General features: G+C 38.4%; 1 protein-coding gene across 6 annotated transcripts; it reads left to right on the top strand.

Annotated features, from left to right (window-relative positions):
* The first annotated feature begins 1,906 nt into the window (after positions 1–1,906).
* Positions 1,907–24,436, top strand: scn3b (sodium channel, voltage-gated, type III, beta). 6 transcript variants are annotated; one of them, XM_084418689.1, is made up of 8 exons: positions 1,915–2,086; positions 6,383–6,483; positions 14,459–14,557; positions 16,671–16,834; positions 16,921–17,155; positions 18,801–18,939; positions 21,908–21,989; positions 22,813–24,436. In XM_084418689.1, exons 3-7 carry the CDS (start codon positions 14,503–14,505, stop codon positions 21,969–21,971), a joined length of 657 nt encoding a protein of 218 aa, XP_084274815.1. In that variant the 5' UTR covers positions 1,915–2,086; positions 6,383–6,483; positions 14,459–14,502; the 3' UTR covers positions 21,972–21,989; positions 22,813–24,436. The 6 variants fall into 6 exon arrangements, with proteins under 6 accessions (XP_084274814.1, XP_084274818.1, XP_084274815.1 ...); XM_084418688.1 differs by lacking the exon at positions 6,383–6,483 and having other exon boundaries at positions 1,907–2,086; XM_084418691.1 differs by lacking the exon at positions 21,908–21,989 and having other exon boundaries at positions 1,935–2,086; positions 22,813–23,969.
* The last annotated feature ends 683 nt before the right edge of the window (positions 24,437–25,119 follow it).

Genomic DNA, 25,119 nt, shown 5'->3' with positions numbered 1-25,119 from the left:
ACTCCTGGACAGCAATGCCATAGAAATATACAGAGCGACCGCAAAAACGGAAGTTAAAAGACAATTTTCTAAAGATGGCGGCGCCCTCGTTTCTCTAGCGCATAAGATCTATAGGTAGACGTGGATCAGCTGAGAGTCAGCTGAATAAAACTGTATTTATTTAAATAACATTTAAAGGTGCATTGCGCAAGTCTCTGAGTTTTTGCAGAACTATGCCCCCTTCTGGCGACACGCGAAACTGCAACCAGAGTTGTGCACGCGGTTACGTGGAGTTTGCGTTGGGTTTTGGGATGAACTAGAAGCCGGTCTCTTTGAATCCATCTTTTACTTTTGCAAAAGTCGCTTGAGTTGTCTTCGCTGATGCGGATAATGGCGACGAATACACAAACCTGCCAGACATAGCCAGGTGAGCGTGAACGCGCATGACGTCACGCCCAGTCGATTCCGACCCGAATCCCTCTTATTTATTTTACTGTACAGGATTATAGAGGCAATCGCAGTGATCATAGAAGGGCTCATTCAGCCCATCAGGCAATTGTTTAAGCATGTATGGGTTAGAAAAACGGGTATTTTTAACATGAAAAGTTGCTTAATGCACCTTTAAATAAAACTGTATTTATTTAAAATTGAAATAATTTGTAACAATGAAAATGTCTTTACTATGACTTTTGATCAATTTAATGCATTCTTGCTGAATAAAAGTATTAATTTCTTTTAAAAATTACGTAAGTTTAGGTGTTTTTAAATGGTTTATCTTCATTTTTGTCAATCAACATGATTGTCAGCCCTAAATAAAATCTAAATGAAACCCAAGTTGAAACCCAAGTCTTGTTTCAGTACATACTAAAAAGTTTCCCATTTCTTAGGAGTCGGCTCAAAAAACATGTAAAATGTTACTAATTAAACACACTCTCTTCTGAGCAGTAAATTATGTGACGTGCTTTATCTCTGCTTCGTTTTCTGCTTTTCCAGTCAGTAATCTTAACAGTTCATGCGTGTTCATGCTCTGAGCCGGGCTAAACTCTATTCCTCTAGGCCTAGGGGAACAGACTGTGAACAGATTGGGAAGGGAAAGCAGTAGCTATCATCACGCTCTATCGGTGTTACAACTCTCTGTCCTTGAGCTGATACGCTCAAGAAACTTCCATTGGCTGTTTGCCGTCTGCCTTTATCACTTAGATTAAACAAACAGTGTATCCCACGTGGCATCCAGAGCAGACTTTCCACTTCACATACCTGTCAGCCTCAGTGTACTGCCGCTGAAGTACATACAGTGATTGCAAGGCCCTCATACAACTTATTATTCTCACATTCAAACCTTATTTTGTAGATGTTTACATTTATTCCTAGATGGGGCATTCATTTTAGTGTTAAACGTTATACTTTATTTAAAGTTTTTAAATCCTCTATCGACACTGCTACAATGTTTCATATCAGTATATATCCTTTTTTGCAGTATAATAATAATTATAGCACAACCCCAAATCCAGAAAAGTTGGGACATTTCGTAAAACTTTTCTGGAATTGGGGTTGTAATTGTTTTGTATATTAATATTAGTTGTAGAGGTAGCAACAACATCACTTATCACAAAAACAATAATAATGGTCATTGTTATCATAATTATTATTATTATTATTATTATTATTATTGTAGTGACAATAACTATAATTGTCAGTGTTTTTGTGTTTGCCGTTGTTATTTTGTGCATATCAATCTTTTTGGGTTAACCTTAATAACTATAACAAAAACTTTAATACTATTCTTTTGCTGCTTGGCAAGCAGGAAATGCAAATATAATTGTTTTTGCTTTGTTTGTTTAATATACATTATTAAAGAACAGGTTGTCATGTTGTATTTCTGGAGGAGGTAGCTGTGATCGTGCCTATTTCTGTCCTGGCTCTCTTCATTAAATGGACAGCTGCAATACCTGAGAGCACTCTACTTGAGTAATGAACTCATAGTCAGATCTCAAGTCCACTGTGCAGTGTAGCTTATTATGGAAACCACTGTTTTACTGGCAGAAATATTGTCCTCTGTTATAGGGATGAAGATCCACTGACATGTCCATTAAGTGACCGTCCTATGGTAAGTGTTGTCATTTATTAGTCCTATAATGGCATATAAATCTCCATTTGTAGATATTCGATCTTCTAGAAAGATCTGTTGGTAATGCCTCTTAGTAGGCTAAACTGCATGTATGACATCTGTCTACATCAAAACTGACAGAGAAATATAAACAAATGAACTATATGAAATAGGTTAGGTACTTTTCTCAAGCTTATTTCTTAGAATAACCTTTGGATAACATTTCTACTGTAAAGCTAGACTGATCAAATTAAACTCCTCAGAAAACAAAGCAATTATTTCATAGAATGGGGCTGCCATATTTGACTTTTTTTATAGAGTGCCAACAGTAGTGTTCTGGAAGTAAAAACACAATTCATATTCTCCATAAAGAAATTAATTTTTGAACCATCACTTACAAGACTTTAAAGACAGACCTACTATGAGCTGTGAGGTTGTTAATCCATGGTATTTTCTTCTGCTTAAGGCGGCGTTCACATATCGCGCCTAAAAACGCATAGAAAACGCTAGGCGCGCCGCGTTCTCCTTTTTCCAAAGCGCTCGGGTGGTTGCGCTCCAGAGACGTCTGTCGTTGCTAAGCTTGGTTCTTGTCACGTGACCTGCGGTGCGCTTGCGGCATTCTGAAAAGTTGAGATGTTTTTATCTCGATGCGGCGCGGACGCGCTTGGAAAAAGCGAGCGCGTCGCTTCCATTATGAGCGCGCATATCGCGCGCCTACATTTGAAATAACGAACTTGCGCGCGCAAAAGACGCGATATGTGAACAGGTCCTAACCCATCAACTTGCATTATTTCAGTTTTTTTTTTTTTTTTTTTTTTTTGGCAACGTCGCTGTCTACGTGCTAGCAACATTGTAACAACGTAGAATTGTAAGACGCGCCAGGGCTGTAGCAACGTTGTTGCGCGACATTCCGCAACTGAGAGACGACGTTCATGGCTAATTTTTAATTAGTCATATGTTAAAAAATTTTTTTTAATTTTAAATATTGTTTATCCCTATTATTATTTAGGTTACCTAATTCAACTTTATTAAAACTGCATATGGTAATCAAATTGCACTTCCAAAAGTCATACATTTGTGAGAAAACAAAAACAGGGAGTGGATTAAACTTAAAGGTATAGTGGAGGATTTTCCCGAATTTTAGAAATGAACTGGCCTCTCCACTTTTTGAAAAAATGCACATGTGCAACACTCTACTTGCACCCGAGAGGGAACGCCTATTAAACGTGTGCAGCAGGAGAGAGCATGCACGAGCCTAGTTCTCCTCGTGCACACTCTGTTTACAAGTTGCTGTCGGCATGGCTCATACAAGCCTACTTTATACACATGTCAGTTGTTTGTTCTAACAAAGTACAAGCATAAAACATCTTTTATATTTTAGTGCACAGATATGCATCAAAGTAGATTGTTTGGAAGGGCATCCAAATTTGGCTAGTCACGTTTGGTGGCACATTATGTTGCAAATTATAAACTAACTCAAAAACATTCATGCAAGACAAAATGTCAAATGCCCTTCCGTGTTTTATTTATACTGATCGATTGAGTGAGGACTCAAGACATGATCTGCAATGGAGAAGTAGCTTGTTGCATTTGTGTAATAAATACTATGGTGAACACATTGGAATTATCAAAAATGAACACACAAGGTTTTAGAACATTTCAGCGTGATACCTTTTACCATTTGGTCATAATTACTTTAGACAAATTGAGATGTTTACCGACCGTGTCTGCGCGGTGCGTGACTTGTGCCAGGGCTAGCATCGCTAATCATAGCTTACATTAACTTTTACTAGCAGTGAATTTAAATGGATTTCTCCAAATAGCATGGCAAACTTTACCTGTCGAGTAGAAACTTCGCGACTGAGGCATCAGTGGGAAGCCCAACGCGCACGCCGGCGTGTGAAATATTCTCCCAAAAACAATCTGGTCTTGTTTCTTTCTTCAGAGGCCTTTCTCTTCTTGTCATACAATTCGTAGACACTTTTTCTCTTGCGACCCTCAGACATTTTGAAAAAACCCGGTGAGAACGGCGAGCTTCAATGAATGGCTGAAACTGTAGCTCAACACACACATACACCTGAAAGTGCGCATGCGCAGAAAGCGAAAACTACCTAGGGATGAGCACGTACGTACGATGGCCTTACGTAAACATATCACTAGAATGATTGACAACTAGGAGGACCAATAGACTTGATGATCCACCCGGAAAAAGAAAATCCTCCACTATACCTTTAACTAGCATGAGCAGACATGAGAAAATTTAGCAAAGAAACGAATGAGATGACAAATGAAAGGAATAAAAAACAGTTGTGCGAGCAGTTACAAACATTTTTTTTTCTCTGTGCGTTTCCAAAATACAAGAAAAAAAAGGAAAAAGCATTAACGTACAAAAAGTAGCCTACGCGCTGAAATCAATCTCATCATTAAAGTAATTTTGGCTTCATACTTTTGGCATTAAGTTATTAAATGTTTGTAATACCTGACCAGAACATGTTCACATAAATGTCACATTAGACAAGAAAGTTGTAGTTGCCTAGGTTGTGTTTGAATAATTACGTATCTTATTTAGCTGAGGTAAATTAAACGCAATTCTCACGTAAGGATTGCTCGATGAAGAATGAGAGACGGCCTAATGGTCAGTTGAAATTCAAAAGGCTGATTTTTGCGCTTCAGGGCAGTGACGAGTACATATGTCGTCCAGTGGTTGTCCAGACACCCAGGCACGACCTGGCCCTGAACGGTGGTTCAATGTCAACATTGTGACAACGCTGTAACAACCTTCACCACACAATGTAGTTATAGCAACCTTCTGGCCATGTTGTTAAAACGTTGTTAGAAGGTTGGGTACGTTGTGCCAACATTCTGTGTTAGCTGGGTTGCTTAAGGTTGTGCCTAGGGTGTCTGGACAACCACTGGTCTGGACAACCACTGGTCTGGACAACCACTGGACGAGATATGTAACCTACTCGTCACTGTCATGAAGCGCGAAAATCAGCCTTTTAAATTTCAACCGCCCGTTGGGCTCATTGTGTTGTCTCATTCTTCATCGAGCAAGGATACGTGAGTATTGCGTTTAATTTACCTCAACTAATTAAGATATGCTTTAAACAGTACAGTCCTCGTGATAACTTTCGTTAACTTTACATTAAGTAAATCCACTTCAAAAGCTAATTACTCCTGGACAGCAATGCCATAGAAATATACAGAGCGACCGCAAAAACGGAAGTTAAAAGACAATATTCTAAAGATGGCGGTGCCCTCGTTTCTCTGGCGCATAAGGTCTATAGGCCTATCTAGCATTAAAAAAAAAAGTTGTCAGAACGTCGACTCTCAGTTGCTGAATGTTGCGCAACAATGTTGCTACAGCCCTGTCACGTCTACCTTGTTACAATGTTGACAGTGACGTTGCCATAGCAGAAATGCAACGTGCCACAGACGTTGCCACAACGTAAATGTGTTTGCTGGGGTTGGGGTGTGTGTGGGGGGCTTGAGATCCTGACTTAAATGTTTATATTTATATGCATGTTTTACAATAAACTTAAAATATATTGTTTTTATATTTAAAATCAACATTTCTAAATTAGTAGTTTTATATTTCTCCATCTTTTTTAAATTTGATTCTGTTCGCAATGTTTCATGGGATTGTAGTTCTTTCCCTCACTAAAGCCGTTAAGTACAGTCTTGTACCGTTTTGCTTCAAATCAAAATGTGTAGTGTTGTGATTGCCCTCTTAGCTGATTGGCTTGGTTCATGGCTTATAACTCTTTAACAACTTTAAAAAAAGAAAAATGTTGGAGAAAAATGAATGGAAATAAAAATATTCCCGGAACCAGTGCCACTGAAAAAGGGGCGGGCACTGTTCCACTCAATAGACCTCCCAATAAAGTAAATTTAAATGAATGTAAGTAAACCTGAAAGTCTATTGAAATCTACTGTTTTCTTATTTTAAATGGTTTACACCAGATAATAAGGGGCCGGAGATACTTTTGAGCAGAGGTTTTTGAAAGGTTTTGTAATGAAGCACATGGTATAGTGCTAGACAGTAATTTCTCTTCTTGAGTCCAGTGATGTTTGAGAATTGCTAGTGTTATCTTGCTCCTCGTTGTTATTCAGTGATAACGAATGCGAGTTCTCCATGTGTATAAAGTCTCTTGAGACCTGGTCATTTGTTTTGTGTGCATCATTATAGAAATTGATCTGTACTGCCACAAACATAACAGAGCATAAAGATGGCTATCAACTAAAGTGCGACAGCTTCAGATAGATACAAAATAATCCCAATTTTTTTTGGTATAGCCCATTCCAGATGAAAAGGAGAGCTCCTGCTGGTGGTTACTAATATCTGTGGGGTTTGTGTTCAAATCTGATGCAGCATTGGTCAAGAATGGATTGATGAGGTGAGTGAGATTGATGGGAGAAGGTCAGAAAAAAATATATTTTGTAGGTTTGTATTGAGAGGAGGTTCAACAGTAGGTGGTAAAAGCTAGAGTGTTTCCTCATGGGAGATGGTTTCAAACAGAGATGGAGTAGGATGCAAATGTAGGATGTGGCAAGTGTTCCCTGTTGGGAATAATTTACAATATGCCAATTTTTGATAGCATTTAAACCTGAAAGCATAAACCTAGTGAAGATGTCAGAACACGTCTCTCTTTGCAACAGTAAGAGGGTTGGAGTTCCACAGTTAGGATGAGACGTCGTCTTTGTCAGGAACTTGTTCTTAAACTGCTGAAAAAAACATCCTTTTATTGCTAAACACTTCAGCAGAAAACAATGAGACTGCTGTGCCTTTCAATTTATGCAGACTGACAGAATGGCCTCTTTGTTTCTTGACCTACTCAGCATGCAGAGCGTTTCTGAGAATCATGCAGGTCATGATGCTCTGTCCTAGGATTGATCTTCTCCCATTATGAGCTTCAAAAAACAGGTTTTTTTTTTTCCTTCTACAAGGCGAACTCAAATGAACTCAAATGGACCATTAGTGAAAATGTCTATTTTGCATTATTATTATTATTATTCAAATTTAATATAATTTATTAATTACAAATGATATTATCATAATCGTTTCAGTTTAATCACAATTTTAATCACAAATTTTAAAAGTTGAATTAAGTTTTATTTTTTTTAAATCCTCAAATTTTTCTTATTTCCAGTTTTAATTTTTTTAAACCCAGATGTTCTCAGATTATATATTGTATTATATGTAAGGGATAATGTAGAGCGAGGCGGTTGTTGTAGCGAATACAACCCCAACAGGCTGATCAGGACCCCGACGCGAAGCGGATTACCCTCATACATTATCCCGCTTATTACATGGCTACCCAAAAAGCGTGTAAAATGGATAACTATATTGTATGGCGGAATGCCATAGCAAGTGCTTGGAAGCACTTCGACTTCGGCGCAGTAATATCTTCACTCGTGAAAAATCCTCTCACCGGCCCCCGCTCCCTCTAGTGAAGATATTACTGCGCCGAAGTCGAAGTGCTTCCAAGCACTTGCTATGGTATTCCGCCATACAATATAGTTATCCATTTTACACGCTTAGAAAAGCGCAACGTTTTGTTTTGTGTCACCGTCCTAGGTCGAGTTACACTACGCGAGTAACTGTATTTAAATGGGGAAAACGTGGAGGTGTTTGGTAGCTTCTCTTCTTGGCCCATATTGAATGAACTAGGCTAAGCTAAGTGCTAACAAAGTTTCCCGCGCGCCAGAGCGATTGAGTGCACGCACTGAGACGAGAGAGGTATGTATCAACTCGTCTTATTTAAGGGAATAACATAGTTTAATATGAAAAAACGGTGGAGTATCCCTTTAAATCTCGTTTTTGAAAAACACCCCTGAAAAATAGGCGAATCTCCACATAACACCGATTGTGACTAAGCAGCAACCTCCCCGTCTCTCTCTTGAAACCAACACGGAAGTGAGTTAAACTGCAATTCATTGACTGGCCGCTTGAGGCTGGCTGCAGAAGTGAGTCAAATCTGTATCTCCCCCATGTTAAAATTACCAACTTTACAGCAGAAAAAAGCATGTTTACAGCCTGGATCTCTATGTGGCTTTGGTCTATACAGCTAATTTTGCCCTTCATAACAACTGTGAGGGGGGTGAATTTTTTTATAACTCATCCGTTTAGTTGATTAATATTTAAAGTTCTGCATAATTAAGGGTGTGTCCACTTTTGAGTGACAGGTGGATTCCCACTGATGTCAATGCTAGCCGTTTGCCTGCTGTTAGCCGCGTCACTTCACCTCAGCAGATTTTAGCTGCTGAACTTGCCATCTCTGCAGTGTTTGTGCTTTTTTCGGGATTTTTTCATACAATTTTATACACCCATTACTTCGCCCACGGCTTAGGATTCCGTCGTTGTCGTCGAGTATCGTTCGAGAGAACAACCAGCGCTGTATTTCAGTTGTTTTCCTCTGTGAACATGCACTAATGGATGTCTGACAATTTCGTTGGTTTTTGGAGTTTTCAGATTTAAAAACGTCTATAGATATAAAGGCTCGTTCGGTCTGCTCTCACGGAACTGATAGATTATAATATGCTTATGTACCGTCAGATGAAATCCTGCATGTGTCGGCGCTTTCTCCGTCCATGCAATAAATGCACATAATTGAATGAGCGCGGATTTCTAGCGCATTTACTTGAACTTCATAGGTAATATATGGTTTAACCCGTTTGAGAGGCGGCCAAAATCAGAATTTAAAGGGTAACTAAACCCTAAACCAACTTTTTTTAGTTAATGATCTGTAAGAATGGGGCTTTATTAGTGCTGTTCATTTATTCAAGTAATTTTTTTTACATTTGTGTTTAAAGTGTTTTAATTTTACAAAATATGGTGTAAAAACGTCTGAGTGCTGCCCTCTTCAGGTTGAACGGTGGCTACTGCAGTTGAATTTTCCTATTGGAAGTTGTGGTACCCTCTGACGTCAGAGAGTACTAGCTAACCACGCCCTTGCCTGCAGAGAGATACGTTTCAGATGCACGCCCCCTCTCCACTGGGCTCTGCCTACTTTTCCAGCATTTTTCAAATATTGCCAGTGGGTGGAGTCAGGCTCTGACCAGGGGTTTAGTTACCCTTTAAAATGGACTGAATAAGCTCTCTACGAACTTGACGAGCGATGCCGCGCTGACGGACCAACTGTTATGCACATAAATCACTGTCACACACACTCTCTCAGAGTAATAGTTACTGCATAATACATTTTCAACTAGCAGAATAGTACAGAACCACGATACACAGTCTCACTTGTAGCCATGTCTTTTAATAATATTTCAAAGGGCAAAAACAGGAACTTTTAATTGGCTTTACATCATCAACTGTCACTTTAGCGCGAGGCCCTGTGCAATCGCAGACTTGGTACTAAGTCCCGCCCCCTTCGCTAACCCCGCTGGACCTCTAGGTTGAAAAATCGTCAATCCAAGTGAATGGGAGAAAATAATTATTTTCTGGTCCCGTTTGAATTGTGCCATGAATGTGAACATATGTTGTCTGTGAATTTTTTATATAATCTTTCGTGTGAAGAATGCTACAATTTAGCGGGTAGAAGTTTGATATGGTTAGACTTTGTGTGAGAGCACTTTGTGGACTACAACTCTTCGCTGCTTTCGACGCGTTTGAAACATTTGAAAAGATTATGTAAAAAATTCACAGACAACATATATTCACATTCATGGCACAATTCAAACGGGACCAGAAAATAATTATTTTCTCCCATTCACTTGCATTCAACCTAGAGGTCCAGCGGGGTTAGCGAAGGGGGCGGGACTTACCAGCTCTATAGCATTACCTCCCAAGCCTGAGCTCCAGCTCCACTCTCAGATAGCCTCTTTGCCCATTTTCTGTTATTCGAGAGTGACGCAAGGTGACGCGAGGCCAAGATGGCGACGGCCGACTCCGCCCACTTTAGGCTTCAAAAATGCTCTTCAGAAACCTACGGGTGACGTCACGGACACTACGTCCATATTTTTTTACAGTCTATGATTGTGACGCAACAGTCGGGATCATTAATATGTACGCCTCCAAAAATTTGCATATGCCAGCCCATGTTCAAGGCCAGGCGGAACTGTACAGCCAAATCATCGTCCGAATCGTTTTTCTTCGAGAGACATCATGGCTTGCAAACGAGCGAAGCATGGCAGTTGCTCAGTGTTTGGATGTACTAATGAACACAAAGGTATTTTTTTAGTTCCTTCATCCGAACCTCTGAAGAACCAGTGGGTTATGTGAATGTCTGATGTGTAATTGTTCAAGTTCAGACAGATAATCTTTCTCTCAAAGTCGTTCAATACTGTTTGCATCAGTAACGTTAAATCAAGCCAGTGACTAAACGATCAACTTCACGTCGTTTCTCTTAGTAGGATGGAAATAATCTTACTTAAACTGTGATTAATATACAGATAGCGATCAAAGAACAATCCCTTTCCAGTCGCCCAAGCTGTCAATCACACAGCGCGAGTTTATCTGGACACTTTGCCAAAACTCGTTAAGAAATCAATGACGCTGTAACGCTGCACAACGAAGCTCTTACTGTATGTACATCATGTTTGCATTGGTGAAATCATTAGTGAGAGTGCAGAAACTGTGTTGCAATGATAAGATCTTCTTTCACGTGATCAACAGGCTTACACTGAAGTCTCACAGCAGCCAATCACAGCAGTGGGCGTTTACACTGAAGTCTCACAGCAGCCAATCACAGCAGTGGGCGTTTACACTGAAGTCTCACAGCAGCCAATCACAGCAGTGGGCGTTTACACTGAAGTATCACAGCAGCCAGTCACAGCAGTCGGCGTTTACACTGAAGTCTCACAGCAGACACGCCCCTTCAAACAGAGTGTTCAAATCAGAGGCTAAAATCAGGCTAGGAAAAATGCCTTTTATTTCTAAATTATAACAAATTTTGATCTAAAAAACATTCTACCATTATTATTATAAGGGCACCCCAGGAAACATTCTAAAATCAATAAAATAATCCATGCAATGGGACCTTTAATTTTGTTTTACACTCTTAAAAATCCTAAAACTGTTTCGTGTGTGTGTGTGTGTGTGTGTGTGTGTGTGTGCGCGTGTATACGTTTTCAGTTTTGAATTGCAGATTTTAAAATGTGGTTTCAAACTTTTGGACTTTGAGTTTAAAACATTTTCAAATATAAATAATTATTTTTTAAATTATATTTATATAACTATATAATAATATAATATAATATTATTATTTATTTATCTATAGTGTAAACTATTCATTTACTGAAGCTAATAATCAGACACACAGGGTTTTATCCTCCACTGCTGGATGAAAGCATTACACTGGCCTGCTCTCTCCATGCTGTCGTTTTGCGTTGCTGTTGCCATGGTTTCCCAGTATCGTGGGTATAGCAACCACCAGGCCTGCCATTTTTAGCCTGTGCTGAGACCAAGCCTGCTGGCAATTTCTCCCTCTTTAAGCAATGCAGTCCTGCCATTGTATTAGAGCTCTGTACAGACACACCACCCTAAGAGAGACCCATTTCAATCCCTTCCACAATTCATTTCCTGTTTGTCCGAATAGATTGGAAAGCATTTGGCACGACTGGTGGAAACACACAATCAGACCGTTTGTTGTGTAGGTCTAGGACTGTGAATCATGTGCTCTTTGTCTTCCTGTGAGATCAACATAATAAAGCAGCCATAATCCCAATGATGAAATCTGTAATCCTTAACTCTGACCTTTGCACTAAGCTCCACCGGGTTCCCATACATTACTACTTTGTCCAGATTAAATCGTCGACATTCTAATTGTAAGATTAGACGCATTTCTTATGTTTGTGTTAATATTCAAACAGGGATCTAATCCCAACAAATATCCTTCCCGACGACGGTACCGTAACGAGTCCTTTTTGTGTATAGAAAAGCAAGATGGGCATAAATGTACACTGATGGCTAAGCCGTCGAGAGCATAAACATGTAGCATTTGCATATGCATTTCAGACTGTATGGATTACTGGAGTGCAGGAAACACGTTTATCCTCATTCTCAGATGTTTTTCATCAAGCGTTTGACCTATATATATATATATATGTGCTGTCAGTCATGTGACTGAAAGTGTTTTAACTTAATAGCAATGCAGTCAATAGCCAAAACAAAGTGTTTTGATTTTGTGCGCTATTTCAACATAAGGCACATTTCAGCTCAAAATGCCATTTTGCATTTGTCGGTTTCTTCAGCACTCGTCATCCATGTGATGACTGAGAGCTGGAAAGGTTATAGATTCGGTATGCGTATAATAATTGCAGTAATTGCACTGAAGCCGCTTCCCCGACCACGCGTAGGTTAAGTAGGACCAGTGTGTGGGTTTGAATGATGAAATGCAGTTCTCCAGCGAATACAATAGAAGCCTTCAGATGCATACAGCTCATGATGTGCTGTTCTCACTGGGGTTGATGGATGTTGTTTATGAGGGGAGAGAAGACAGGAGCTGATGACTGAACGATGGATGCTGGTGTACAACTCACTGATGTGTGTTAAATGTGTGGGCTCTGACGAAGCTTCGGCTTCACATCTGTCACGTTCTGTTGCGCGTGAGGACTCCACTGCCACGTATGAACAATTCACACATTAGGCATCGCATCGGGCCTTGAATAGAACGATCTAGGTTCATTCTTGAAGGTCCATTTTTGTGTACTAGACACGGTTTTGGCTACGAAAAAGAAGCTGAACATTTCCACTGATATTGCTTAGAACATTTATACAGTTCATTGAACACTATGGTCTGGTTTCACAGACAGGGTTTATATTAAGCCAGGATTAGGCCTTAAGGCCAATTTATACTTCTGCGTCGGGTGCGCGCAGTAGGTACGGCGTAGCATACGCATAGACGTGTATCATACGTCGTACCCTTCGTCGTACCCTGACGCGCACCTCCTCAAAAATCTAACTACACGTCGCGACGATGCGGACCGCAAGATCTGTGATTGGTAGCATCGCGTTTCCTCCTACGCATTTCCGGTGTGTTCTTCTGCACCGCCCGTCATTTCTAAATTCGGTTCAACCGTCAACAGGTTCACGGGTTGCACGTACCATCTCCTCCGACGCCTCTCGTTTCTGCCTTTTTAGTTTTAGTAATTTCACTAAAACTAACTGTTTTTCCACCTCGATAAGCTCCAACTCCAACGTGATCCGCTCTCTTTCAGTCGCTTAGTAGCCTAAACTCAAAACAGCCGCGAGGAATCTAAACACAGTGGAACATTAAAACCCGCCCCCGCCAAATAGCGTTTCAGCGGTGTAACTGCAGAGCAACACAGACATAACGCAGAAGTATAAATGCTCACGACGGCGTCGCCTACGTACGTAGCCTACGGCGTACACTACGGAATACACTCGACGCAGAAGTATAAATTGGCCTTTAGTTTAATTAGGACATTTAAGTAGCTTTTATAAATGTGTCTTAGAATTTTTTTTTACTGGTGTGCATCTTGAGACAAAACAATGGCACTGACATCTTAAGATATTAAAATAACAAAATCTAAAAATAACTAACTAAAAAAAGTGAGGAAATACATGTCACACTGTATGGGGTAAGTTGTCACATTGAAACTTGCTATTAAACACTCTATTACACTGAAAACAAATTGGTGTAGAAACAATTTTGACTTAGAAATTGCTAGTAAATTTCACAATATAATAAGAAGCGCCAAGTAAGTAAAAAAAAAAAAGCCAGTTTGAAAGTGGATCAAGCGGCGCATGCGCACTGAGCATGTCTGTCATGAGTAAGTGGCTACTTAGTAAGAAAAACAAAGACAGGCGTCTCTTATTCTACAGCTGCGGTGGTTTGACGATGAAGCATCTGTACTGCTCATTTGGATGCAAAAGGAAACACAAGGAATCAGCAATCCTTCTGTGTTACTGACATCTTCTGAAGCAGCTCGTTGTGGAGGCGCTGGATTTCTTTACTTCGCGCGCATTTTCTACCGGAATCATTAAGATCCACAGGTCTTTAGATTCACGAGCGTCGCCATGGAACAGCAGCGTCCGCTTCTAGCTTAAGACGTTTACGGATGTTTGTATCTCGGTAAGAAACCTCAAACTTTTTCTTGAGAAACATAAAAACGTTCTTTCCGTCCCGTAAACCTCAGCTCCGAGTTGTTTCATTGTTTCAGTCATAGTGTGTAATCTTTACAGACCTCTCTCTGTATCAGCGATGTAAACATCTGCTGTAAATAGTGAGTATTTGACAGTCGCGCGCGATTGGGCGCTGTCCGTGGTGCTGGAATCCATATTCTGTCAGTCATATAGATCTGTGTGTGTGTGTGTGTATATATATATATATATATAGAAAGTATTTAATTTCTTTCAAATTAAGTTTCAGTGTCGGTTTTTCTTTTTTCTCTCTGTACTAACAGCAGGACTCAATCTGAGACACCGCCCTGTTATTACAACTCCCAGCATGGCAACTCACATGAGGCTTGTGTTGCATTTGCTATTGCTGTTCCTATTTGCTGGTAAGTGTTTTGATATTTTAAATGTATAATTCGAACTATAAATAACGAGTATTTTGTAACAGACACATTTTTGTCATTTAAAAAGTAAAAAGAAAGAAAGAAAATACTAGTGAGATACAGTAATGGTTTAATAGTTTGAGATAATACATTTTTTTATTATAGTTTTATATTATTTATAGGAACTGAATTGTATTAAACTGATCATATTAAAAATAAGCATACTAGGTTTTGTCCTGTTAGCCATTTCTAACGTGTGGTTGTCATACATGCAATACAGAAACATAAATAGACCTCTGAAGATAAATTTATTGCATTGTATCTCCCATGTAAATGTAAAAGACATCAATGTGTGGTTACAGCATGCTATTACATTGCTTTTAGATAAAGATGTTTGTAGGGTCATCCTGATCAATATTTTTTTAATCAGAAATTATTCTCATTAACTCGCTGCCCTTAGCCTCTTAAATTACTGTATCTCCTAGGACACAGCAATCAGTTAATTATACAACAGAGCATTAGTATAGACAGTGTTTGAGATTTGTGAGGTGCTTGAACATTATGAGCCACAAATTTACATATCAAATACAAGTACAATCCCTGCATACAGAGATGGCATTGATTCAGCTGTAAACAGTAACATTAGTGTCAATGACTCAGACAGCCTCTCTTCACAGACTGTGGCAGTCTGGTGTAATCAGAATATTAAGTTCTGAAATAGATTTAGAATTGTATTTCATCTACCACCAAGTTCACATTCTTTGACTAGTGCCGAAGTATGTCACAACTAGTTATTATTATACATCATCTACAGAATGCTTGTGGGCTGGACAACTACATTTGGTGTTTCCATTGGCCCATATGACCCTTCAAACAGAAAAGGCACGATCAGTGTTGACAGCTTGTGCTAGAGGCAAATGAGTTATGTAAGATGGTCTCCGTTTCAACAATGGCAGAGAGGTTATGTTCACAGTCGAGTGAACACTCCAGAACAATCTTCACATCATTGAGGCCTCGGCCCGGCCCCTGCTCAATGGGGTGTTCTCTGCGGTCAATACTGAACATGTGTCTGTCTGATCGGGAGAAGAATGTGCTGTGAGCTCTTTCTGGAATTGTAGCTTGTAATGGATAATACTCTCGCTCTCTTTTTTTCATTCTCCGGTGCTCCGTTGAGAAAACTCTGCCTCAGATTTAATTGACCTCCATAAAGTACATGCAGATTGAAGCTACATTTTTGGAAAGGTGTTAATTTTTCACTCCAATGGCCATTAAAGGCATGATTGTATGTCCTACATGTGGTTGAAAGGTAGATAGATAGTTGGACTGATAGACATAGATAGATAGATAGATTGATAGATTGTTACAAAGTAGCTTTACAGTGATAACAGGAAAATGATGTATTTCGGCTGTTGTTCAGCTAAAGTCAGTTCAGTCAGTGTTGATTCAGTTCCATTGTAAAGATCATCAATTATTAAATTAGTTCATTTCATCTACAAAGCAGTTCTGCAGAAAACAGTGATGTCATCGTCCAGCTCTGTTCACTTCTCATACAGCAGCGTCAATACAGTCAGAACAATAAGATCAATAATATTGTTGAATATTAAATGTCCTTAACTAAGCAAACCAGAAGCGACAATGGCAAGGAACCCAAACTCCATCAGGTGACAGAATGGAGAGAAAAAAAACCTTGGGAGAAACCAGGCTCGGTAGGGGGGCCAGTTCTCCTCTGGCCAACGAACACGGTGTGATTATGATTCATGATGATCAGTAGCATTCAAATATTCTTTTGCTTGAAGATCGATTCATCACGCCAGTATGTAGCCCAAGTTGACCATAGGGTCTGTGCGGAGGACCTGTCTGGTTCTTGTGGTCTCTGCTGAGGATCTGTGCTGATGGCTGTCATGTCGACGAGGCCTTTTTTAGGGGACTGTCCAGTAGATACGGGTCTCATAGATAGATAGTTAGATAGATAGTTGGATATGATCTTTCTCTCTTTTCCATCTTTGGAGCGATGGCTAGCTAGCTAGATTGACAGACAGACAGACCGATCGACCAACAGATAGATTTATGAAGTTTGCATGTGTGTATGTAGTAATACTCTCTGTGCTTTCTGCAGTGCAGGAGGTCCGGCTGGTGTGTGTGGATGTGCCATCCAACTCAGAGGCCATTGTAGGGCGTGCTATGAAGTTAACCTGCATCTACTGCATGAAACGAGAGGAGATCTCTGCCGAGACCAAAGTGGAGTGGACCTACATCAGTCCATATAAAGAAACAATGCTGGTGAGGTCACCTTTTAGCTTTTTTTTATACATGTTGTATTTAATAAATGAATATATATCTGACACATAATCATCTCTCCAATACAGATCTATCTGTATGACCGCCAGCCGCAGGAACCAAAGGACGTAGAAGAGCAGTGGAAGGGCCGTCTGACGTGGAACGGCAGCAAGGACCTGCAGGACCTCTCCATTAGTATCAAAAACGTCACTTTAAATGACACTGGCACATACGAATGTAAGGTGTCCCGCTTCTTTGAGTTCGATTCATTCAAGCATTCTGCCACCAAGATAACCACAATCGATCTGGAGGTGAAAAAGGAAGGTAAGTGAGCGTACACACCGCTAGACATTTCTCACACTGGAATCACAGTATTGTCTAGCAATAATTGATCTGATTACCTCATCTCTACAGTTTGATTTGGATGGCTGCACTGTAAGCCATTTTCAAACATGCTGTAACTTGAAAATCAGATACTACTGAGCTCAGTACAGAGTCGTTCCTTCAATACGATGTCCTGATATGTTGTTTGTGTTGTTCTAGTAATGGTGTGCTCTGTTCTTTTTTTTTATTGTTATTTAAGCTTACTTATTGGAAGGCAGGAAGTTGTTTTCAGGGCTTTATCTAAACAACCACTTACACCTCTATCTGTTGTAAGGGGTAATGTAAAGATTCTGGTTTGTATGCTATTATCTGGATGCCTGAGATTGCTGAATGCAGAGTACTTCCTCTCACTTCAATCGAATATACTTTACCTAATGTATATTTGTCTATATTTAATCATGCAACCCCAATGCATCATCTCTATCTGCGAGTGTCTCGGTTCGCAGATAGAAATAAACAACGTTGTATTTAAGTGATGGGTTTAGAGGATAATTTGAATTGCAACCAGCCTTCCAGAACCACAAACTTACAGTACAACTGTGCTTTTACATTCCATGCCATTTAAGATCTATTCACCGCAGTGCATGAGACATACATAATAAACTTTTTATAATGTGATCACATCCTTTTTTTAACAATCACGCAAGATTAAGTAAATCATTTTGTACAAATTATTTTTTCTCTAAAATGTCACATGCGCTGCACTAATGTCTATGTATACACAGTGGTTCTCAACTTTACAAAAACATTTTTTAAATGCAAAATAGTTTGTGGATACATTATGAATATAATCAGATCAATGTGGGTCGGCTTCTGCTCTGAAAGATGAAGCTGAGAACCTCTGATCACACAGTCACTCTATGTTGTTCTTTTTATAGACTATTTATGGTATGAAATCTAACTTTTGAGTCTCACTGTCCTCCAAGGGAAAGTTGACATGAAGTATCTGAGCATGTTTGTATTATTGTGTGGTTTTGTGTTTGCAATTGCATGTGAATTATTTACTGTAATGTGTCTTCTAAAGGACATGCAGAAATATGTATCCATCTATTTCTGCTTACTTACTCGCTTAAAAATCTGATTTACCAAGTAAAATCAATTGCAAATTTCATAAATTATTTAGATGAATTCTTGCCAGCAGTCAATTCATTTCTGATTACAGACATACTATGCATGCTGTTGTAGTCTTGTGCTTGTTCATATAATAAAAAAACAGATTAAAACACACACACACAAAAAAAAGTGGTTAAAATTGTTATATGAAACCAGTTGCTCACAAATGTATCACCTGGATACAAAGCATGACTGCTCATCTCTGAGGTGACGTATAGTTGCACTTTGTTTTTACTAACCATTATAGTTCCTTGTGACCTAAAATAGCTTTGAAAACTATTCTAGTGCATTACAGCATTGATTTGCCCAATCATGCATTCTGCACTTTTGTCCTCATTCCCTGTACACTTGAGAGTGAGATTGAATTCATCACAAACATCCTTATCGGCACAGTATCTGTCTGGCAAGCCTCTTCTGATTGCTCAATTAATTATACAAAATTCCATCTGATAACATATTTTCATTTTCTTAGCGAGTCAAGACATCGCAGCGCTGTACTCCGAGATCATGATGTATGTGCTCCTGGTGTTTCTCACATTCTGGTTGCTGGTGGAGATGATCTACTGCTATAGGAAGATCTCCAGATCTGACGAACAGGCACAGGACTCTGCGTGAGTATTTTCATGTGAACTTAACACTATAACCTAAGAAACAAGTTCACTAAAACATACACATGTGTGTGGGTGTAGCGGTTTCAATTATTCACGGTTCGGTTTTTATCACGGTTTTAGGGTCACCGTTTCTGTACGGTTCGGTATGTGCTCTGTTCAGGGGAAAAGTAGTCCTGTCAAATAAAAATAAAGGAAATAAGAACAAATAATCAAACTACAAGCAACAGCACAAATAAATACAATAAAGCAAAGATACAAAATAAAATAAACAGTTTTTCAGGTATCTAACAGTAGTTTTCAGGTACAGAAATTGAATAAAGTTACCAAATGTAAAACAACATTGTAAATAATCTTCACTGTATAAATTAAATAAAGATTAATCATCATTTAAGTTACAAAAGCTATTCAGTCAAGAGCAGTGATTATTTCCTTGACTTTTGTTGTTTGATTGACATTAAAAACACAGACAGCAGGAATGTTAGGCTGCTGTCACTTTAAGAAATAATGCACGGATCCAAACTGTTAAATATTCTAAATGGGCAAGTTGAAAAATAAATATATCAATAAACATAACATTCAGCCACAATCAGGCTGGGTTTACACTGGCACAAAAAATCCGATCTTTTACTCACATCTGACACAGATCAGAATTTGTTGCACACGTGTAAACACAAAAATCCGCATGAGATCAGATTTTTTCACATCCAGTCTGAGCCAATTCCAAATGTGGTTTTAAATCAGATACATATCCGATATCTGGACATCCGACCCACGTCTAAACACGAATATCCGATTCCCCATTGAATTCCAAGCCACCACAAGGCAAGGATGACCACGTTCAAGATAGCTTTTTAATGTTGTATTATGAGGCAGACGTGCCTGTAAGCGCTCGCTCACAGCTTTTTATTGAGGTGGGAACTTTATATTTATCTTTGTAAAGAAAAGAAATTGCCCGAACACAGGAACATTCAGAAGCTGAATTTCAACCTCTGCCCGTGACTTTTATAAACAAAACAGCTTCACTACTGAAAGCTACATTATATTTCTCAGCACTGAGGTGATAACTTCGCTGTAATTAAACCAACAAGCTTCACTATTAGGTTACTCACTCGTGCGCACTCTCTCTCTCTGGTTCTCTCTCTCTGGTTAATTCATTCGAATTGATTAAAAAAGAAAATATTATAGGGCTACTTTTATTCACTTCAGAATTCTTGATCTGAGCTGTAGATAAACTAAAATTATCTCCGGACTATAGCTGTTCCGTCTGATTTTGCGCTGCAAAAAATTCATGAGTCATGACACTTGTTATCTTGTTTATGCTGGCAAATAATCATGACCACCCGACATGAATTATATAAATAATTTTAATAGCACAGCCATTCAAAACAAGGGTCTACCAAGTGCATAGTAAAACGATCACCGAAAATCATTTTGGGCGGGAATTAATGTAAACAGATATCGGATTCCAGTGCTGTCTAAAGTGAATGTAAACAGGCGGGCCAAAAAATCGGATATGGTCAAAAGATCGGATTTGTGCATTTAGACTTGCAGTGTAAATGCAGCCTATGTCTCTTCTTCTGAGAAAAGGGTCCATATAAGTCCATCAAAATGTTACTTCCATTCTCTATAGTTTACTTCATCATTCAATCCACTGTGTAGGCGTAAGTACGGCCTGTTCGACAGCTGAATAAAACATGTTCTTACTCAGACATGACATTCATCATTATAGACTAACTTGAAAGTTCAATCATTAGTGATGAATTTAATGCTGTATTCTGGAGATTATTGAGTTGTTTGGATACTTGATGGACTACCATAACACACAAACACAGGCATATGGGTAATGTGTGCATAAGTGCTTTTAAAAGGGTGCATTAGTGCGACCTAATTCCATCAGTCATGTAGAGCAGATGGGAAAAAGTGGTGGGCCTGGTGGCACATCAGGAGTACTTGTTGTAATCAGATTCCAAACTGATACTCATTGATCTCTGACTGTCATTTGATCTCTTCCTGCTCTTTCTTTACCATAAGTTTACTTTGTTGTCAGTCATTTCTTGTTGATTTGTTTGTCAGTCATATGAATATGTGATTTATTTTGCTGTCCTCACTCTGCCAGCAGATGGAAACATGGAGATCCCCAAACATCAGCATCATTGAATATTCAATCAGAGTCATTGAGTATTATAGGAATAGTTTAGCCAAAGAAATATATTAGTGAATAATGACTTACATTTGGACTTAAATTATGACTTTTATTATATTTGTAAGGGTCTATTTGTACTTTTTGGAGCACCTGGTCACTATGAACTGTTGCTATATGGCACACTGAAAATTTTTTTTTTTATATTTATATATTTTATTGAAGACAAAATATTATATTGTATTTAGTGCTGTCAAATCGATGAATCGCATCTAACATAAAAGTTTGCGTTAATATAATGTGTGTGTATATATCTATATATATGTATGTGTGTGTGTACTGTATATATATATATATATATATATATATATATATATATATATGAACACACATATATTATACAAACACAAACTTTCATGTTAGATGCGATAAAATGATTTGACAGCACTAAATATATTATATTATAATATATTATTTTTTATTAACATCAGTGACCTAAATACACTAGATTTCCCTTACACATTTAAGGGTTAAATTAGGTTGAAATTGCTCCTAACAAATACATGTTAACACTTTACTGTGCAAGAGCTGCATAATGATTTTTCAAAGAGTTCCATGGGGGAAAAAACACCATACAGGTTTGGAGCAACATGATGATGAGTAAAGAAAAAATAAAGTTGTAATTTTTATTTTTGGGTGTACTATCCCTTTAATGTGGTGATGGTAATTGTCCTGACTGCTGCTTTGCTGAAGGGACCTAAGGTGGTGCAGAAGTGCACCCTCAACTCTTAGTTTTTGCCTTTTTCTTTTGTACCCATGTGTCTACAGGACAGACTACTTAGCCATTCCCTCTGAAAATAAAGAAAACCCGGGCCCTGCTGTAACGGAATAACAGTCTTACACCATTACGGTATTTTTGAATTTACCTCTCAAGTAGAAACGTCATCAGTAATTCCCCACTCATCCCGAGTAGCTGACTAGAACCCCTCCACCATCACAGTCTGTTTCTCTCTTTCCTTGTCCACATCCTCTCTTTACATCACTGGATCTCCATTCCCATCCACTCAAGCTCATGCCACTCCTCTGTTCACTACCATATCTGTCCAGCAATTACTAACCTCAGCTGATCTCTCAACATAATTCAATAAGAGGTAAAGTACAGCAGCGGGAATGCTGAGGTCATGGATTGTTCTCTGTGTAAACTCCTTGATCGATGATTTTAGAATGCATAGATAGTTGTGAAATGACATGGATCCATTTATTTTAATTTGCACTGTTTTTTATTTAGTTAATTTATTCTAAGCAGCTTCCTGCAATGTCATCTGATATGTGTTACCAGAGTGATTTTTAATTTGAGGATTTTTGTTGTTGATGGGGGTAATGTAACATCCTATGGAAGACAGTATGGAATGTTATAGAAACATGATTTGATTAGTATGGAAATGTAGATGTTTATTCATGTGGAACACAACTGCAAATTTGTATTACTACAGTATTATTATACTACAGTATATATTTATATAGTAGTAAAAAAAATTTGCAGTTGTGTTCCACATGAATAAACATCTGCATTTCCATACTAATCAAATCATGTTTATATATATATATATATATGATGTGTTATGTTCCATGATTATCATCATGATCATGATCATGACATGGAACACAACTGCAATTTATATATAGGATTTGTGTTACAAATATACAAATCTGGACATTGCTTTCTGTTTCAGGTACTGACCAGTCTTACTAGAAACCGGTTTAAAATGGAGAACAGGCTCTGATATCGTTCTGACACTCTGAAAGCTGCTTTGAGAAACCAGGAGACCTGCCAAATCAAATCCCTCTCGTCTTGATAATGTGATGTGTGGAACAAAATCTCGACTGGTCCATTATCTCCCACTGTCTCAGTGGAAGTCAGCAGTAACTCGCATCTAATCTCAGACTGATGAAGATCTGTATGTGTCTGTGTCTGTCCTCAACTTTTGCCTTAGTAGAGACACAAATACAGCAGCCCAGAGCTGAAGAGCTATCATACTGCCTATACACGCACTTTTAAAAAAAACAAATGTCAATCATTATCGTCAGAATGCCCATGTGAGCCTTTCCCTCTTTGGTATACGCTGCTCTTGCTCTTTTGATAGAAATAGATGAAGATAAGTCTGGATTCCAATTAGACTTGGTTTTTATTGTAGTGTTTTCTATTCAAAGAATCTCATTATAGTATTTGTTTTTTTATAGTGCTTCAGCGTCACTTAGATTTGCCACTTTGCAATCAATAATAAAACTGGCGCAGGTAAACGGCTGTAATGAGGACACACTGTTCAGCTGTGAATGCTCTTTGTGTGACTGAACACATGCTGTCATCTGCGTTTACATTGGTTATTGCAGACATTCTTGCAGCACTAAAGCAAGTTTACGGGATTAATATTTAACAATCAATGCGCGTCATTACATTATTCCACTGGATGCTTTGTCAACAATGGCAGTTTGTACTGAAGCCACATTGCAACCTATTGCTATTGGTCAGTGTGCATGTCAGTCAGCAGGGATGGGATATACAGTATATACCGTACCTTAAACATTTGCTTTATAATTCCACAAACTCATTTGACAGATAGCTGGAAGTAGTAACAAAATCTGTTCAGCTGTTTGTATTTCCTTTTTTCCACTGTTGCTGTTATGAATATATAGATTTGTATGTTAAATGTTTTTTTGTTTTTTTGTTTCCAGTGGTGCAGGCTTGACTCACTGTTAACTTTGCCTTTTGCATTGTTTTATATAGGTCATTTACCACCGCACAAACACTGCACTTGCTCTACCCTGTTATAATGGAGCTGCTCATCACTTGTCAAAGCTTGCCATGTATATTAAACCAGGCAATGCATTTAAAAACAAATGTCTGACTGCTTATTATTTAGAGACATTTCTCCCCCAGCCTTAACACATGGCATCTGGGTTCTAAAATATTTTAAATTAAAACTCTAAAAAAAAAAGCATGCATTTTCAAAACCATAAATAATCACACTTCTCAGACTATGTCATAGGTGCACTAACAAATTACTTTTTTTTAGGATAATGCATACTTGAAAATTGAGAACTTTGTCTTATAGCACTGATCATGTTTAAAGTATTTGCCTAGCCGGGCTATATAATCACACATACACAGTGAACAAATATTCTACAGTTACATAATATACATAGAATATGTAATGACGTTATTGAACAAATAGGGCGTGTTGTATTGTCAACAATTGGTCTTTGTCTCCCTCTGTAGTTCATGCCATGCAACTGCAGTTAACTCAAGTGGACGTTTTTCATAGTTATTCATTTTGCAATTAAAATGTAATGGAGTTCAATTCAATGTGCTGCATGAGTATGCTTGGGTCAGTCTTCAATTGGAGTAGCAAACTTGAGGCAGAATTTATTAAAAGTATTATCATTATGTTTTATTTACATTTTTCCAAGGAAGGCAGTAACAACATACCTACATGTAGCAGTTTCATTGGTTTTATAAACCAACTTTGGGAATGATGCTTGGTATACAACATTTTTTTATTTTTTTATTTAAAAGAAGTTTCAGTAGGCTACGCCATAGATAAATTAGTATCTAAAATGGGGGCCGCCATCACGAAAGTTTAAAGATCACGGGACATTTTGGAAATACTAAATATAAAAAAAATTGGGACAATCTTACAAGCGTAAAACCATGGACACCACAGAAGAGTGACACATGAAATGTTCCGCTCTGTGCTATCCTGCCTCTGAACTGGAGCAGACTTCGCCCCAATGGAAAGCATATTTACACTCTCTAAATCGTTCCCTATCCCCTAGGCCTATACAGTGCACTATACTGTAGGCTACACTGTAAAAAATGTTACTGCTATTTACTTAAAAAATTATGGTAACAATATTACACATAATATTTTTGAGTAGTTAAAGCTTGATTTCATTCATGGAATCTACCTGAATAAATCATGTAAAACGCCCTAATTTATTTAGTCTATGACACACAATTTTTTAGTGAAATGTGCTTTTTT

The sequence above is a fragment of the Rutilus rutilus genome, assembly GCF_951802725.1.
Source record: "Rutilus rutilus genome assembly, chromosome: 9".
In the NCBI taxonomy this organism is placed as follows: Eukaryota; Metazoa; Chordata; class Actinopteri; order Cypriniformes; family Leuciscidae; genus Rutilus; species Rutilus rutilus.
The sequence above is the reverse complement of the archived record's forward strand: the minus strand, read 5'-3'. Positions and strand labels throughout refer to the sequence as shown.

Excerpts from the sequence above, each read along its gene's own strand:
- scn3b (XM_084418688.1), top strand. The coding sequence starts at position 14,503 with ATGGCAACTCACATGAGGCTTGTGTTGCATTTGCTATTGCTGTTCCTA. Across the intron at positions 14,558-16,670 it reads ATTGCTGTTCCTATTTGCTG|TGCAGGAGGTCCGGCTGGTG; the intron begins GTAAGTGTTTTG and ends TGCTTTCTGCAG. Across the intron at positions 17,156-18,800 it reads TCTGGAGGTGAAAAAGGAAG|CGAGTCAAGACATCGCAGCG; the intron begins GTAAGTGAGCGT and ends TCATTTTCTTAG.